The sequence below is a fragment of the Myotis davidii genome, unplaced genomic scaffold (genome assembly GCF_000327345.1).
Source record: "Myotis davidii unplaced genomic scaffold, ASM32734v1 scaffold17, whole genome shotgun sequence".
NCBI classification, from domain to species: Eukaryota; Metazoa; Chordata; class Mammalia; order Chiroptera; family Vespertilionidae; genus Myotis; species Myotis davidii.
The window spans coordinates 2,370,708-2,389,452 of NW_006288624.1; the positions used below are offsets into that span (position 1 = coordinate 2,370,708).

At 45.3% G+C, this 18,745-nt stretch overlaps 1 protein-coding gene across 5 annotated transcripts in view; it reads left to right on the forward strand.

The window, feature by feature from the left end:
* Window positions 1-18,745, forward strand: part of SLC8A3 (solute carrier family 8 (sodium/calcium exchanger), member 3) — a 127,119-nt gene that overhangs the window by 19,506 nt on the left and 88,868 nt on the right. For all 5 annotated transcript variants that reach the window (XM_006760750.2, XM_015562031.1, XM_006760748.2 and 2 more), the window contains exon 2: window positions 6,567-8,415. In XM_006760750.2, the coding sequence (XP_006760813.1) occupies window positions 6,629-8,415 (1,787 nt within the window). In that variant the 5' untranslated portion in view covers window positions 6,567-6,628. The remainder of the gene's footprint in view (window positions 1-6,566; window positions 8,416-18,745) is intronic.

Below are 18,745 nucleotides of genomic sequence, written 5' to 3' on the forward strand. Positions count from 1 at the left end.
CCTGTATGAGTCTAGGGCCCCAGAGACTTCCCGGAACTGGAGTTCAGAGCAGACAGGGGCTTGTGACTCCCTTCCGATTCAAAAAGACAGCTGAGTCCTCAGTTGCCAGCCCTTGCAGCGTGCGCCTCCGTACCTCTTCTGTTTACTTCCGCAGCTCCTCTGAGTCTCATTGTGCTTTTCTCTTTCCTTCTAGTTGTAGAATTTCCACTCAGCTAGCCTTCCTGTAGTTCTGGATGATGTCCGTTTTGTCTTTTAGTTGTATTTTTGAAGTTGTTGTGGGAGGCAGCAATTTCCGGTGTTTACCTATGCCACCATCTTGGTTTCTCCAAAGCACCTTTGTCTTAATGGAACTGTGGAGATCATCCAACCCGACATGAATTTTCTGGATGGGGAAGCTCATGCCCCGAGAGGTTCACAGACTCTTCAAAGTCTCACAGCTAGCTGAGGCATGGCTGGGAAGAAAGTCCCCCCACCACCCCTGCTTTCAGATTTGGGGCTCTACCACTGATTTAGGCTGTCCTGGAGTATGTAGAGCCTCCACGCTTGTGGTGAGGCCTCCACATCCAGAAACACTCCCCCTGCCCTCTCCAGGGCCTTGCTCAAAGGGGGTCCCCAAACCCAAAGTACATACCCAGCACAGTGGTTAGCACCGCGTGTTCTGGAGTCAGGCTTCCAGAATCAAATGCTTATTTTTTTACTTAATAACTGTGATCTTGGGCAAATTAATCTTTACCAGCTCATATTTGCTTGTCTGTAAAATAGGCATGATGATAATAGTACTTCCTTTACTATGAAGATTCAAAGAGATAATGCACAAAAAACAGCATCGTTATGTTTTCCTCCTTGGATGCAAGTTCCAGTGGTGACAATCAAATCGCCTAAGCAGACTCTTGGAAGTGCAGGGGACTTAGTTCCTTTGTTTCTGGTGGGGGTGGAGGAGCATGCCACAGAGAGAGAGGGCTCTGCACTGACCCCCATGTCCTGCAGGCAGAGGAAGTGCCGAAGATGCAGTGCTCTTGGACTCGAGTGACACATTGGATCCAGTGCAGCTTGGCTGCACCTAAAATTTTAATGTAAATTGGCTGTGATGCCTGTGCAGGGCCCCAGATTTAGAAGCAGAGCAGGACGACTCTACACAGGCTGGTGACAGGCCCGGAGCAGTGTTCCCATTGGAGAAAGTGGAGGGCGTAGCAGAGGGAGAATTTGCTCAGTCTGGCCTGGTGGCACTGTTTTATTAATGATGTGGAAGAGCAGAGGAACAGTGACTTTAATTAAATTTGCCAGTGATATTAAAAGATGTCAAGAGCCACTGCTGAGGACACAGACACCTTGCAGATGGCCCCAGGGGGTGTTAGGAAAATAATCCAGGAAAGAGATGAGAGGCTGTGGGCTGAGCCGGGGCCTCCATGCAGCTGAGGAAGAGGAATGTGACGTGGGGACAGAGGGTCATCATCTGCAGACTGTACATACACTAGGCCCGCCCTCTTCATCTGTATCTGTTCTATTTCCAAAGGATTTCTAACTGATCTTCCTGCTCTGGTCTTGTCCCTCTTATAGCCATGTCTAAACCCTTTAGCTGAATTGGTTTTTTCTGAACTACAAATCAGACCATGTCATTCTCCTGTTTAAAATCCTATCGTTGGCTTTTCCCTGCCCTTAGGATACAATCCCGTCTTCTCAGCCTGACATATACAACGCCATAAATTGAGCCCTTCCCGAGTGTCCAGTCTTCTGAACACTCATCTTCTGCCCTTCCCGCTTCCCACAGGACTCCTTGTAATCCCACGCACACAGCAGGCTTCCCCATGTCTTCGTGTCTTTGCTTAAGCTGTTTTCTTTGACTCGAATACCCTTCCCACTTTTTGTTGTTGTTGTTTGACTGAAGCTCACTTATGCTTGAAGACTCATTTCAGGGATCACCTCCTTCAGCATGCCTCCCTGACTCCCCAGGCTGGCTCCGTGCCCTCCTCATGTTCTCACAGCATTGCCTTCACTTATTATAGTAAAAGTGCCGGTTTGTGCAGCTCTCCATCCCTGCTGGATAGTACCCTGGAGGGCAAACCCGGTATCTTATTTTTCATTTTTCCCACCAGCCTCTAGTATCAGGCCTGCTTTTGTTCATTTTTGTCAACATGAACTGATGGGAGAATATTTGGGTGGGAGACTGCATTGGACAACTAGTGCCTTGAACAGCTGCAGCAAGCCTGGGGACTAGGCCAGTGTACCAAATGGCTAGTGTCTCTCCTGTTAGGGTGTGTGGGGCAGTCATATTTCTCCTAAGTCCACAGGGGACTGGAAGCTGATTGGGGGTCATGGACATTTTCTAACAAAGTGAGACATCTTAGTAAAATGGAGTGGTGAAAACCAGACCATTTCATGCCATCTTTGTGGGAGTTCTGACTCTCCCTTCCTTGCTTTATACTTGGAGGAAATGACTTAACTAAACCTCACTTTCCTGAAACTAAAGTGGGATAGAAATAGTACTAACATCACGGGATTGTTATGAAGATGAACTGAGGAAGTGCTTAGCATTATCCCACAATAGGCAGTTTTAAGTGTTATTTGCTATTATTAATATCTTCATCATTTGGGGTGGTTCTCAGGGATCTCTAGCTGAGTCCTATTCCTGAGTATGCCTTAGGGCTGATGAAGAGCCTTCTAGAAACATTTGGGTTTCTAAGGACTTGGGTGGACCCCCAGGATGTTGGGATCTGTCTCAATTGGTGTCTGAAGCACAAAAAACATGACCATTGGCTTGGTCATCAGATGTGCCCTCTCCCTCCAAAACCTCAGGCAAAAACCATTTCCTGGCAGGGCTGGAAAGCACAACTGGGAATTTACAGGTCATTTTCTACCTTCAATTTCAAAAACTTGGTGCAGGCATTTACTAGCCTCCTTCTTGCCTTGTATTCTTTCATCCTTTCCTTCAGCTCATCTGTTTTCATAGGGAAAAGCCTTTCTAAACTGGCCTCTGATTCTGACCACGTGATAGCTCATTTCCCATAGAAACCTGTTGCCACAAGTGTCCGTAAGACTGAAGAGAACAAAGACCGTGATCCTCCTTGATTCTCCTGGTGGGTAAGAGAAGCAGGAGTCCTTATCCCTGTTAATCAGGATAACTCCACTACCTCAATGTTCCCTGTCCTTTGACTGCAGAAGGCCAGCTTTCTTCCCTAACCTGTGATAGCCTGCCTTCTTGGGGTTGGCTGGTCTACACAGCTGCCACCTCCTGTCACCTCACTGGCTCTTGATCAAAGAGCTGCTCCAGCTGTGCCCACCTTCTGTCTCCTCCTGCATGGGGCTTATCAGAGGTGTGGGGTTTTCAGAGGTCAAGGCAGGGTGCCAAGATCTGTCTCTATCCATATCTCTCCAGGGTGGGTGATTGTTAAACCTGTGGAGGGGTCTCTGTGTACATCACAGATTATGAGAGCCTTTTCAATCTTTTGAATATGGATGCTGAACATCTTCAACCACTCTGCTCTTCCACAGTCATTCTTTTTAAAAAAATATATATATTTTATTGATTTTTCACAGAGAGGAAGTGAGAGGGATAGAGAGTTAGAAACATTGATGAGAGAGAATCATCGACCAGCTGCCTCCTGCACACCCCCTACTGGGGATGTGCCTGCAACCAAGGTACATGCCCTTGACCGGAATCGAACCCGGGACTCTTCAGTCCCCAGGTCGACGCTCTATCCAGTGAGCCAAACTGGCTAGGGCTCCGCAGTCATTCTTGTAACCTTTTCTCTTCAGAGTGAGGTCAAAGCCCCAAACACCTGCTCTGATGACCCCCAGTACCTGGACTAATGGGGAATATGGGCCTCAGCACTTGGCTGCCATTCTGGGGAATAGGAAACCAAGCTAATCCACAGAGCCCTTTGGGAGGAAGGCCTTCAAGATTACAGCATGCACCAAGGCATACTGTGTCCGAAGAGAACTTCTCTGCGTACAAGCCTGGGGAGTTTAAAGAGGTCCTATATAACCTCTAAAATCGAGTTAGAATTTGTCTATGGTATTTGTATATTCTGTTTCTAAAACAAATGGCTGTATTCAGATCATAAAATGGTTTTTAAAAAGGCCAATGTTGGAGTGGTGTTAATCTGCTCAGGCTGCCATACCAAAATACCATAGACCGGGTGGCTTAAACAACCAAAGTTAATTTTCTCACCACTCTGGAGGCTGGGAGTCCAAGATCAAGGTGTTGGCCAATTCCGTTTCTGGCAAGAGCCGTCTTCCTGGCTTGCAGATGGCCACTTGCTATGTCTTCACATGGTAGATCTCTCTCTCGCTCTCTCTCTCCCTCCCTACCTCCTCCCTTTTTTTTTATAAGGTCACCAATCTTATCAGAGTAGGACCCCACCCTGTGACCTCATTATACCTTAGTTACTTCTTAAAAGCCCTGTCTCACTATACATTCACATTGGGGCTTAAGGCTTCAACACATGAATGTGTGGGGGGTGGAGGGGATAGACATAATTCAATTATAGCCCTGAGTAAGCTTCCTTAGTGACTACATAGATTTATTCCAAAAATATACATTTACTGAACACCCAACTATCTCACTATTAGGATACCATGAAAAACAGAATAGACATAGTCTTTGCCTTTGTGTCATTCATAGTTTAGTAGGTGAGTTAGACATTAATCATATAACCTCACACAAAATACAGGTAACTTCAAAGCTTTAAAAATGTTGTGAAAGAAAAGTAAAGAATGTGATGAGAGAACACAACAGAGGGAGTTGACCATTTTGGGGGTGAGGGCAAGTTTTCTTGAGAAGGCAACTTAAGCTATGATCTGGATTGTTAAGAATGGAGATGCAAAGAAGAAACAGTCATGTCAGGAATGCATGGATGATGTCATGTGCAAAGGTTCTGAGGTGGAAAATAACCTGATAGGAAGTTCATTGTTGCTGAAGTACAGTAAGAGGAAGAGTGGCAAGAGATAAAGGGGGAAAAGAAGGAAGTGATAGTGTAAGTTTTTGTTTTGTTTTTGCTTTTTTAAAAACAGATTACTGTGGCTATATAAGGAAATGGACTAGAGAATGGCAAGAGTTGGAGTGGTGAATTCAGTTTGGTAGTTGCTGCATAGATTCATCAGGTGAGGAGTAATGGTGTCTTGGGCTGTGATGGTGGTATAGAGGTCAAGGAAGAATTGATAGGATTTAGTGCTGGATTGGATAAGGGACAGGTCAGGGAGGAAGGCTTGCAGACTAGCAGGAGTAACTGGGTGGATGGAGGTGCTATTTTCTGAGATGGAAAACAGCAGAGGAGTAGGAGCAGGTCTGGATGCAAATGAGCATTTCTCTATTACTAGAAGTTCCCCACATGGTTGTAGCAGAAGTGGGAAAATTGGCAATTTTTTTAAAGCTATTGCATGGTTATTTGCATTCTCATTCTACCTGAATGAGGCAATGAATGGAAAGATGAGTCTTAGTTTCAGTGGAGTTTCTTTCCATTCTTCTGAACTCACCTTTTAATAGCTCGAGGCCAACAGATGAGGCTGCATTTCACCCCGAAATCTTGTCTCCAGTTAATAACACTTACTTGAGAGCCACTTGCATGTTTTATTAATAGTGGTTTCTACCACGTGGCTCTTTCAGGGTTTGGTTTGGAATTTGAGTGGCTGACTGATCTTCATCTCCCTGTACTGGAAACCAAAACTGTTTCATAAGCATGTTTTGCTGGAGGGCTAAGGGCTGCTGTGGACTGGGTCTTGGGCACAACTTATAAGGCCTTGGTTTAGCTACATTGCAGGTAGCACTCACTACAGAATCAACTCTCTTGATTTTCCAAGCGATCTCAGAATTACAGCTTGCCTGCAGAAGTTTTGCATTGAGGGCTCAGTTGCACATAGACAAGGTGTTCTATTTTGGAGGTTAGCTCATGATAAGTTCAAGTCAATATGTGTTCTTGCAAACCTATGTTATGCAAGATTCTTGAGTATGATGACATTGAGGTGAAGAAGACTGAAAACCCTAGAAATAGTATAAGAGGGGATGAAAATTTAGGTCATCTTTGGCCTATTTTAAGTTGATTCTTTTTAAAAATATTTTTATTGATTTAAGGGAGGAAAGGAGAGGGAGAGAGAGAGATAGAAGCTTCAGTGATGAGAGAGAATCATTAATCGGCTGCCTCCTGCATGCCTCCTACTGATGATCAAGCCCGAACTTGAGCATGTGCCCTGGGAATTGAACTGTGAACTCCTGGTTCATAGGTCGACTCTCAGCCACGGAGCAACACCAGCTGGGCTTAAGTTAATTCTTGAGAACTCTCACAGATAACAATAGAGTTGGGAGACAGGTCAAGATGGCATCACTTATGTTTCCATTACCAGTATTCCCAGCTATTTTAAGCCATTCTACAACCGAGTCTCCACCAGATGGTCCTGAGGACAAAGCAGCTATTTGTGTCTCCCACTGATATGTATTTTTCCAAGTGAGAGACTGCCCCATATGTTAGTGCAATATGTTATTCAAGATGAAATACCAGTTACTATTGGTGGGAATCTGCCATTGCCGTCTCCCTTTTCCTCATGCCTTTTCCTACCTCTCTGGTCTTTTCTAGGTCTCTGGCCTGTCAGGAGGACCGTTGGTGCTGCAGTGGAAGCCAGTGGCTAAGTCTCATGTATGGCGTGGTTAAGGTTGCAGCCTCTCACCTCTGCCTTCCTCCATTTTGGGCTGATAACTTTTGTGCTCTTCCTGAATGGTCTTCGGGCAGAGACTGGTGGCTCAGGGGATGTGCCCAGCACAGGGCAGAACAATGAGTCCTGTCGGGAGTCATCGGACTGCAAGGAGGGTGTCATCTTACCAATCTGGTACCCGGAGAACCCTTCCCTTGGGGATAAGATTGCCAGGGTCATTGTCTATTTTGTGGCTCTGATATACATGTTCCTTGGGGTATCCATCATCGCTGACCGCTTCATGGCATCTATTGAAGTCATTACTTCTCAAGAGAAAGAGGTGACTATCAAAAAGCCCAACGGAGAGACCAGCACAACAATGATTCGGGTATGGAATGAAACTGTCTCCAACCTGACCCTTATGGCTCTGGGTTCCTCTGCTCCTGAGATCCTCCTCTCTTTAATTGAGGTGTGTGGTCACGGGTTCATTGCTGGTGATCTGGGACCTTCTACCATCGTGGGCAGTGCAGCCTTCAACATGTTCATCATCATTGCCATCTGTGTGTATGTGGTCCCCGACGGAGAGACTCGTAAGATCAAGCACCTGCGAGTGTTCTTTGTCACTGCTGCTTGGAGCATCTTTGCCTATATCTGGCTCTATATGATCCTGGCAGTCTTCTCTCCTGGTGTGGTCCAGGTTTGGGAAGGCCTCCTCACTCTCTTTTTTTTCCCAGTGTGTGTTGTTCTGGCCTGGATGGCAGATAAGAGACTGCTCTTCTACAAATACATGCACAAAAAGTACCGCACAGATAAACACCGAGGAATTATCATAGAGACAGCGGGTGGCCACTCCAAGAGCATTGAGATGGATGGGAAAATGATGAATTCCCACTTTCTAGATGGGAATCTTGTGCCACCAGAAGGGAAGGAAGTAGATGAGTCCCGCAGGGAGATGATCCGGATTCTCAAGGATCTGAAGCAAAAACATCCAGAGAAGGAGTTAGATCAGCTGGTAGAGATGGCCAATTACTATGCTCTTTCCCATCAACAGAAGAGCCGCGCCTTCTACCGGATTCAAGCCATCCGTATGATGATCGGTGCAGGCAATATCCTGAGGAAACATGCTGCAGAACAAGCCAAGAAATCCGCTGCTATGAGTGAGGTGCATGCCGATCAGCCTGAGGACTTTGTCTCCAAGGTCTTCTTTGACCCATGCTCTTACCAGTGCCTGGAGAACTGTGGGGCTATACTCCTGACAGTGGTGAGGAAAGGGGGGGACACATCCAAGACGCTGTATGTGGACTACAAAACAGAGGATGGTTCTGCCAATGCAGGGGCTGACTATGAGTTCACAGAGGGCACCCTGGTTCTGAAGCCAGGAGAGACCCAGAAGGAGTTCTCTGTGGGCATCATTGATGATGACATTTTTGAGGAGGACGAATACTTCTTTGTGAGGTTGAGTAATGTCCGCATAGAGAATGAGCAGCCAGAGGAAGGGATGGCTCCAACAATACAGAATAGTGTTACCTTGCCTTCCAGGGCCGTCTTGGTGTCCCCTTGTGTGGCCAAAGTTACTATCTTGGATGATGACCATGCAGGCATCTTCACTTTTGAATGTGACACTATTCGTATTAGTGAGAGTATTGGTGTCATGGAGGTCAAGGTTCTGCGGACATCTGGTGCCAAGGGTACAGTCATCGTTCCCTTTAGGACAGTGGAAGGGACAGCCAGGGGTGGTGGTGAGGATTTTGAAGACATATATGGGGAGTTGGAGTTCAAGAATAATGAAACTGTGTAAGTAACTTTCAGTATTCTATCCCCTGCTATCCCTTGCCATATCCTTCTATCCGTCTGCACCACTTTTTTAAATTTTCCTTGGATTTGTGTTAATATCAAACTTTGGTTCCATCACAGGTATGCAGGATCAGCAGACACTACTGGCAGTTTCTGCTTCCAAACTCTCCTTCAGTTTTCTCACTTTAAAATGTTTCTAGGCAAGGAATCCTGAGGCAGGATCTAAGGACACAGATTTTATCTACCGAAACACAACATGATGGCTGGCGGAGGTGTGGGGTGACAGAAGTTCTGATACCAGATTTTGGAGAATTCTTGTGATTAAGCGAGAGCTAGGAGACTACTCGGGTGTCTCCTTCCTCCTCTCCTTGTTCCAAGAGCTCCTATGAGCTTTGAAGCCAATCCTTTCCACTCTGAGACAGTGATAGCCCAATCAGGACATCCTCAAGAAAGCAAGTGGTACTGGGTGTTTTGTTTTTTTTCCCCAGTGCCATATTGTAGTTGTATTGTACAACCAGATTTCAGGTACCTCTCCTTCAATTTGGAAATTGCAATGTTGATTGAAACTTGGCAATCTGTTTAAATGCTTGTAGGCTCTTCAGTGAGGCTTGCCTAGTCTAAGTGAGATGAGTCAGTATGGCTTGGTACTGGATGTATGTTGGAGGAGCAGAGCTCCCAGGGCAGCAGCCACTGTCCTTAGTCACAGATCTAAGCTCCAAATTCTGTCTAAGCAGTGAAGGAGAAGCCTTTTAAGAATTGTTGGAGAAAACACATCTTCTGTGTGGTCATCTCTTTTCACAGCCTGGAATTCTCCTGAAATAGTTTCCAGGTTATGGCCTCATTTAGTCCTTCTCACACAGTGGGTATTACACTTCTATTGCCTCTGTAATTCTCCCCATTGAACCTTCTTATGCTGGGTCCTCTGTCCTCTTTCAGATAGATGGCTGTGAGGAAGAACACAGAATGACTTTCCCCAGGATTTGCAGCTTATGGGAGGGTAGACTTTCCAGGGTGGGGGGCAAGGAGGATGGGGATGAGAAAGGAGAACCTTGTTTCTGAATTCCTGTGGTGTCCACAAACGATAAGCAGTGGCAGGAGAGGGTGTGAAAAACAAAGGGGGAATACAGAAGCGGGGGAGGGGGGAGGGTGAGAGGGGTGTCAAACTGCTCCAAGAACCTGCTGAAAACATTTTCAGTGGGAGATGAAAACATAAACTTCCAGAGGAACTCATGGAAAAGGGGATCCATAGATCCAAAGGAGAGATGTCATAGATGAGCTTCTCCCCAGGTCCAGCCTTGGGACAGAGCTTAAAAGAGGTTGGGTTCTGCTGACAACAGAGCTGAGTGTCATTCAGGAGACTCTGCTCTTGTCCTTTCAAATTCTTCCTAATAATGTGACTTCGGGCAAGTCATTTAGTCTTAGCTCTAGAACTAAATAGTTTCATCTGTAAAGTGGGAATAACAACACTTTTCTTGCAGGGAGGCAGGGTCAGATCTTTTTGCAGGGCCTCCCAGCTCTAGGATTTTCTGTACCATTGACATAGGCCACTCAATGTAGGTCATATCTGCACCAGCCAAGGATGGGACAGGGGAGATTGTTTCCTGAAGTGAAATAGCCACTGACAAATTGATTTATTAGTGCTCTATTTAGTCATTTTGCTGGGAAGGATAGTCATTTGTTAGCGTAAGTAAAAACATGTGCCATCCGGAGAGTACGATCCATTTATATGTGCTCTGGGGAGAGTGTTTATACATACAAATGAAGGACAGGCCCTCGCTGGGAAGACAACTCCGTGAAATTTCATACACGTTTATGGCAATGTCAGTATATAAGAGGTTACTGTCAGGCATTAAATCACATCAAGACCACAGCATTGGCCATAATTTGACAGACTTGTGGTTCCTTTAGTTCAGTACCTATCCACCAGCGGCACTGAAGGGTAGTTTTTGAGAGAGCAGAGGCTTGGCTCCAAATTCCTTTGTCCTATTAATAATCAACTGTGCACCTAGGATCTCTGAATAGGCTAAACTTTGCTATCTGTGTTTTCAGCTTGAATGTAACTATGCTTCATGGATGATCACTTCTAGGTGACATTGGTGCTAAATGTATCTCAATCTCCACACATTTGAGATTCTGGTCCAGGTATTCTAGGATTTGGTGAACAAGTCTATGTTCCCATCTATTCCTGTGCATTATTTTTTAGACCTTCGTAGACTTAGACTACCCCTTTGGTCTTCTTCATTGCAGAAGACGGAGTCCACAACCTGCTAGTCTTTCCTCACATTGCACCCCTCTGCTTGATACTTTAAATTTTACTGGAGGCAGTTTAATGTAGCAGAAAAACCACGGACTCTAAATACTCTGGGTTAGGGTGTTGTCTCAACTATAGATTTAACCATCTAGTTTTGGAGAATTTTATTAATTTATGAGATTATTTTGTCATTGATAATAAGGGGTAGTAATGTTTCTTGCAGGACTGTTAGGATGATTCAAGATATTGTATGCACTGTTCCTTGTACATGGTACGTGCTCAGTGAATGAGGCCATTGATAGTAATATCGATGCATTAACAGTATTCTTCAGGAGACACTGTGGAGGTGATAGGTTGCTTGGATCTCTATGTGACCCACATTAATAAGCATGCTAGTTTTGGGCTGTCATGAAGAGTCCTAGTCTAAACTCTTAAAATATTAAAGTATTAGAGCCAGAAAGGACCATAGAATATCTTGAGAGTGGTGTTCCTTGGATTTTAATGTGCTGATGAACCACCCACAGATCTTGCTAAAATGCAGATTCAGTTTCAAAATGTCTAGAGTAGGGCTTGAGATGCTGCATTTCTAACAATCTCCTGATGCCATTGGTCCCAACTTGAAACCTTCAGGGCACTTAAACAGAAGCTGTGCGATGCCTACAACAGTGGCACTTTCTCATCCTTCCTTCTTTATGTAGCTCTGTTAGCCCGGTAGCATTGTCAGTTTTGCCCCCACCGCACTCCTCTAAATCTATTGAGGTAAAGCTGGGCTTGTGCTCTATCAATAACATTGGATCTGTGAATTCACTTATTTGGCTTTATGCCTTCCTTCTTCAAAGACGGTGAGATGGAAAAGCATGAACTTTGGAGCTTGACGGACAGTGGGAATCCATCAATCACCAGCTGTGTAACTTTGAACACATCTCTTCACCTGTCTGAGTCCCAGATAGTTTGTTGGGATGATAGGAATCATGGTATCTAACCTGCAGGTGTGTGATAAGTACTACATTCAGATATGAAGAAAATGCACAACGCTTGCTCGTAGAAGGTGCTCAGACATGCAATAGATGTTCATTAAATATCTGCTGTGTGCCAGGTACATTGCTAGGGACTCTGGAGATAATAAAGACAAGCTGGCATCCCAGCTCGCAAGGATCTTCTTCTCAGGTGGAGAGGATACAGGTATTCAGACAGGTTGGGAGAGGCGTATGCTTGAGATAAGTTCGATAAAAGAGGAATAAAATACCCTTGTTGTATGCATGACACCACTAAAGTTTTCAGAGTAACCATAGGGATAGTAATGAAGTAGGTGACATGGGGGTAGGTACATGATTACTTTAAACCCACATTACAATAAACTCTTGACATTTGAGAGGGATACTATTGAGAAGAATCCCTACCTTTTTGACTACCGCTGCTGTACACGATGAGAATCGTGGCCTTTGAGCTGACAATAGCAAAACCTCACAGGGTTGTGGGTTCTGTCAGCACGTTAATCTCACTCACTAAACACGTGACTAGCCCGGGCTCATGGTACGCCGCTGCAACAAAACAGATTACTGAAGTTCATGGACGTTTGGGGTCTCTGGGAGTAATCAAAACCACAGATGTCAAATATGCAAATGCCAAGATCTGCTGTAATTAAACACCTTAGGCCTCTTTTGAAGAAGAATAGTGTATTAGCTGTGCCACATATTTTCCAACAAAATTAGACTGTTAAAGCTGGAAGGTGCCTGGCCGGAATGGCTCAGTGGTTGAGCATCAACCTATGAACCAGGAGGCCATGGTTTGATTCCCAGTCAGGGCACATGCTGGGGTTGCTGGCTTGATCTGCAGTGTGGGGCATGCAGGAGGCAGTCAGACAATGCTTCTCTCTCATCATTGATGTTTCTATCTCCCCCTCTCCCTTCCTCTCTGAAATCAATACAAATATATTTTAAAAAATAAAAATAAAACATCTTGTGGGGAAAAAAAAGCTAGAAGGTGTCTGACCTCCCATTTTCACGAATGATGAGGCTGGATTCAGAGAGGAAAGTGACTTGTCCAACAGCTATCTATGAAAGGAAGTTAGAGTTGGAAAGGAGTTTTTAAAGGGCACAGACTTAATATCTTTGGACTTTTCCATTTTATTTTAACCCATCAGAAAAATATTAGCTTTGGAAAGGATATGGAAATCCTTGGGTGGAAAATGCTCTGGAAGTACAAATCCAAGAATATTATGTGACTAACATCTTAACCAACACTAAGAATATATTATGCATTATTTTAAATCTCTCGCTTCACCTTGAGACTGTTCAGAAGGAAAATATTGAGCCCATAGAAATTAAACACACACACACAACTTTAACTTAGTGATCTCTTACTGAGAAAAGGTGACATCTTTCAGGCCCTGCTGGTAAACTGCAGGCAAGACCTTGTTCCATGAAATAATGACATGTTTTCACAATGATGTAGACCATTCTCCACCATGGGTGTTTTCCCCCTGCCGTTTCAGCCCTTAGGGACCTTTCCATCAAAACTTTAGGAAAGTCTGGAGTGCTCTAGACACTACATAAACATTTTCCAACTTGTCTGAAACAAAGGAGGCTCCCCCCACCCTTTTTTCTTTGATTCAGCAGAGTGTTAGGATCTTCTCTTTCCTGCCACCCAGGGAGGTCATTTGCCTTCAGAATGCCCTGTCCGTGCTTGAGAAAAGCCATGAGGTGCAAGCTGTGTGAGGGTGGGAGTCAGATGGAGGTGGCGATCATTCTCTAAGGGCCACTATCCTTCCTTTCCCCTGGCCCTTTGCCTCAGTGCCCGACTTCCAGTGACAAGCTCTCTCCCCAGCATTAGGTAGCCAGCCGGTCACCAGGACTCATGGCTCCATGGAACTCGTGATGAAACTATGTACTTGGCTTCGAGTTGTCCTGAAGAAGGGAGTCCATGTCTATGCCAGTTGCTGAATGGGGGAACTTAGCACAGTGGGACATTTCAAGTGGGTTGTTCAACGACAGTTCTTCTGGGCCTAAAGGACTAATCATAGGCTATGTGGCCTTTTTAGCAGAGCTGTGGATGTTATACCCAGAAAGGTCCCACACCCTGATAATTTTTCTTTCTTACTGAAACTGTAAAAAATTATAGCAAAGAAGGACATATTCCAACTCCAGGATCCATAAAGCACCCCAAATCTACTTAAATGTTATATGTCTGCAGAAACCACTACAAGCCCAGAGCCTTCCTAGTTCATTTGTTTTAGGCCTAAGGGTTCAGGGTCCTCAGGCAACACTGGATCAGGCAGCACCCCTCTCCCTGCCTTGGTCAGGAGCCATATGCATGCCCGCCCCAGTCTTCTCACATTAACTCATCCTCTGGAAAACTCAGTGTTGCAGGGTTGGAGATCCCATGAGGGAGAATGCCAGGTTGGTTTCAGGAGAAGGCACACTGTGATTGACCACAGGACTGGCCAGTGAGAAAATGAAACAGGCTGATGCCCAGCGCAGGCCCTCCTGTGCACTGCTTGGAGAGGTACTAGTTGGGACTTCAGGCAGTAATAATAAAGGGTACCGATGGTGATTCTGCCATGGCCTTGCTCATTTTGTCTCAATCCTGGCTTTAGGTCAGAGTTTCCTCATTCACTCGAGAGAGTGATGGGAAGGCACACTTGGGCAAAGTGATGTGGGTGAGTGGGGAGGACTCTTCCATGTCCAACCTTTTATTAACTTCCCAGATGTATTTGGATGGTGTATGAGCACTCGTTCCTTCTCTAACTTTTGGTTCTGCCCACAACAACTCCACAAGGAAGGTAGTAGAAATTCAGAACTATGATCTTCAGCTTATTCACGGTGTTGTTTTCTTGTTGTTTTGAAAAAGGGAGACTAAATTGTGCTTCCAGAACCCAATAGGAAACCCTGGCCTAGAGCCATTAAGATATAATTGATAGTTGGAGAGAGAACGCCTTGATGTACACATAGATCAAACTCCCCATATTTAAATTCTGCACAGTCCAGAAGCATTTTGGAGGAATCAAACGCTTTGCTACGTGACCATGAAGGAAAACATAGGATAAACATTCTCAGGTGGCATGATAGTTAGGATGCATAGGAATTATATTCTCACCCCTACCACCTATCAGGCACCCAGGTAGGAAATTACCTGGAGAAGTAGAGTAGAAGATCAAGTTGAAAGTGAAACATTTATTATGGAGGAATTTGCTTTTATGAAAACTATGTGTGTGGATTATATTTAAGTTTGGCCATTGATGTGGCACCATCCCGACCCATTCTACCTATGGATCAGCATGCCTAGACACAGCCTGGTTCACCTGTCCCTGCCTGAGCCCAGTTCATTTACCACTTGGTTGTTAGCTTTCACAAACCCAGTTATTTGTGATACTGACAACACTCTGTCATACGTTTGTTTGTTGGTTCTTTCAAAACGAGTGACATCGTGATAGTAACTTAATACTCAGAATATGGCAGTAGAACAAATTACAGATTATGGGTGACTAATAGTGCCCCTTCTCCCCAGTAGTCCATCTTTCGCCAGAGCTTGTGGTCTTGATTTGTCTCCCTGTTGGTTTTCTCGTTGTGTAACGCATGTGAGTTCTCCTTGTGAACCCCCCTACCACCAGACCCTCTCTTTCTGAACTGTGGTGATGTGGGGTGTACTGTGCCACCGTCACGAGGGCTAACCATGGCCTTGAATGCAAGTCTTCATGTCCGCAAATCTGTATTTCCCTGCTCATACCTTACTTTCTGTTTGTGTACTCTTCTCTTCCTCTCTCTGTCCCCGCCCCCTCTCTCTCCCTCCCCCTCCCCCTTTCCTTCCCTCTAAATGCCTCCTGCTGCATCTTTTCTTTCTCTACTGTATATGCTGCAGGCACTGGTGCTGTGGTGTCCAGTCCTGCTCACACTCAGTGCCTTCCTCCCCATTTCCGCTAGTCCTGTCTTCTCTTTTATTCTTATTCTGGTCCCTATAGCTCCTTTCTTCACTATTGGCATCTGTAGTTGGGTTGTCTTCTGCCCACTGTCTGATCTACGATTTCCTTGAGTGATCAAGAGTGAGCTATGTATCCCTTAAGAAAGCCCATCATTTCAACGGAAAGAACTATCATCACGATAATGCCAAGAAGACTGATATCTCCAAGGAAACAAACCACTCCCGGTGGTGTTCTTTTCTCTTTCACCACAGAGTGTTTGCCGATTGGATGTTAAGACAAGAAGGTTGAGTTGTGAGGATCCAGCATAGACCAGAACTGATACTAGAAAACCATCAGAGGCTGAGGGTGCCCTGGGACCACCTTCTCTTTCTGATGTGCTCTCCCCTGGGTCACATGGTTTCTGCCTCCTGGCATCTTTGCTTCTCTCTGTGGCCTTCTCCCTCATGGCTTCCACCTTGCAATACCTCTGTGACAGGCAGTCCTATCTCATGGCTTCTCCTCCATAATGCTTTCAACTCCTACCTGGAAAGATCTTCCTATTCTTCTAGCTCAGATTCTCAAGAGAGAGAATCTGATTCTCCTCCATACTCCCCCTCTCCCTTCCCACCCCTGCCACCATTTCCCAACTTGGCACGTGAAGGCCACTGGCCAGATACATGTCTGTTGCCCTGTGTCAAGCCAAGCCCCTCCCTGCCCCACCCGAACCCGACAATAATCAGCCTCAATAATCCTCTCCAAGATACTGAGTGGTAGGGTGGAAAATGAAGTTGTCATGGGGATTCCATGGTAAGCTACCTAAGCGGTTGTACTGTAAGTGGTGCGCAATGTCACTTAGAAGGAAATTCCTTCTGTGTAAGGTGGGATAGTCGTCTATCACCTCGACACAGACACATTATATGAGGTTTGCAGGGCCTCAGAGAGCATTGATTTTACAGGCATCTATGCTGAGGCAATAGGCTAGAGAATGAGAAGAATAGCTGCCTCTGGAGCCCCCAGCCCCATCAGATCCATCAAGCTGACCACTGATTCAACAGCCAAGATTGAGCTAGCCTCTGCGTAGATCAACAGAAAACATGCCTAGGGCTGATGCTCAGTGACACAAATCTCAAGGCTACCAGGGTCATTTCTCTCCCTCTCCTGCTCTGTCCTTTCCAGGACTCTAGTGTCAGAAGATAATCTGCTGTCATTCTCAGGTACACTATTTGGGGATGGAGTCACTTGCAATGCCTCTTCCAGGGTTTGGGTTTCCAGACAGAAACAGAAACTTCCCGTCACTCATCCTCGCCAAGGGTAGATGGCAACCTTCTCTGCCTTGCCCCTCCCCTACTGGACAGCTGGTCAGCTGGACTTAGTTGGAGCCAGCAGGCACTTTATCTTTGGTGCTGTAACTTGATGCTTTCTCAGGAACTCCCTGGAAGCCAGAGCATTCTCACCTCCAGGTGGCACAGGTGTGACATCAGGTGCCCATGTCCCAGGGCACAGGCTGGGATGTACAATAGAATGTCTTTTATGTCCGCTAAGTCAGATAATAGTGGCTGCCCAGGGACATCTTGAAAAGGATTGTTGAGGCTGTGTCTGGGCTCAACTGTGCATGCGAAAAGAAAAGGCCAAATACCTGTCAATGCCAGTTTAGGGAAGAGAGATGGAGAGAACTTCATGAGATAAAGAAACTAGGAGTCTCCATTATTAGCATGAAGTGGCCACTATCCCGCCAATACTGGGCTAATCCTAATGGGCAAAATGCACCGACTCACACTCTTCCTCATTCTACACAACACAGGGTGAATTCACAAGGACATACATTCCTGTTGGACACATGAAGCAGACAAGTTCCTAATAAACCAGAATATTCCAGAACCCCTACTGATCTAGTGGGTTTCATAAAGTTGACCAGCGGTTCCCAACCAGATCCATACCACAGACCATTTTATCTGCCCTCCTCATGGAACCCATATTTCAGAAGATTATGTGCTGAAAAGTGATTAGATTTCCATTGTTTTCATAACATATAGCAACAGATGACTAGTGTTACTCTAGTGAGTTAATATAGTTCTAGCCAAAGTAGAGCGAAATGACATTTTTAATTTTTATTTTAAATATATATATTTTTGAGAAATGACATTTTAATTAACCCATGTAGACTGCTGGAAGAATATATACTTCCTCTTTTTGGGGGGTTGGGGAGAGAGTAGATTGAACATAGCCAAGGGCCAACTTTCAAAGGAACTAACTGATGTACAATGCTTTGAAAATTCTGGAGTCTAGTTGTTTAAAGTGGTTTTGATGAGAGTGGCCCCAGGGGGAGAGCATAATATTCTAGAGAAATATCAGGATGAAGGGCATAGTGCTGGTTACTTGGGTTTTACCACTGTTCAGATCTGGGGGGCGGTGGGGGGAGGAAGAGAGAAGATTATTGTGGTTATTTTTCTTAATAAAACGTCTAATATTTATATGAAAATATAAAAAAGTATAATGATATTGTTATACCTTTAGGGTTAATATTATCATTTTCTTCAGATTAGGTAATTGAGTCTACAAAAGATTAATTTACCCTAGAACAAGGAACTTTTAAGAGTTAGGATCAAAACCTAGATCTTTGAAATCGTGATTTTTCTATTGTGTTACATATTTTAGCATCAGAATAAGGTATGAAGGCTGAAAGCATCAGGCTTTCCTCCCCTCATATGGAAGAAGCTAAGAGCGTACCTCATATCTCTTCCTTAGCCAGGCTGGTCCTTCTTCTTAACCCAGGGGCAACTAAGCCCAGGGAACTTGGCAAGGGCCAGTGGATTCCTTGATGCCCAGCTCAGAAATCTGGGTTCATCACCCTGGATGGCTGACACAGACCCACCCTTGCCTCAGCCAGCGTACAGAGGGTCCTTGTTGGTGTCACTTCACCATCAGAAACTGCCAGCAGGCAATGCTTTGCCCTGCTGCCTGGGAAACAGGGCGAGGCTGGCTCAGGCCCATGGGTTGAAATTCAGGGGGTCTCCTTTGGTGTGTCCGTGTGTCTGTGATATCTGAAGGCATCCAGGATCAAGGGTTTGAGGAGGTGATGATGGAAGAGAAGAGAGCAGGGGGCGTCTCAGTGGCAGCCCCTGGAGAGCCCGCGAGTGCCCTCCAAATCAATGAGGCAGGAAGCAATGGGAGAGTGGGGCGGG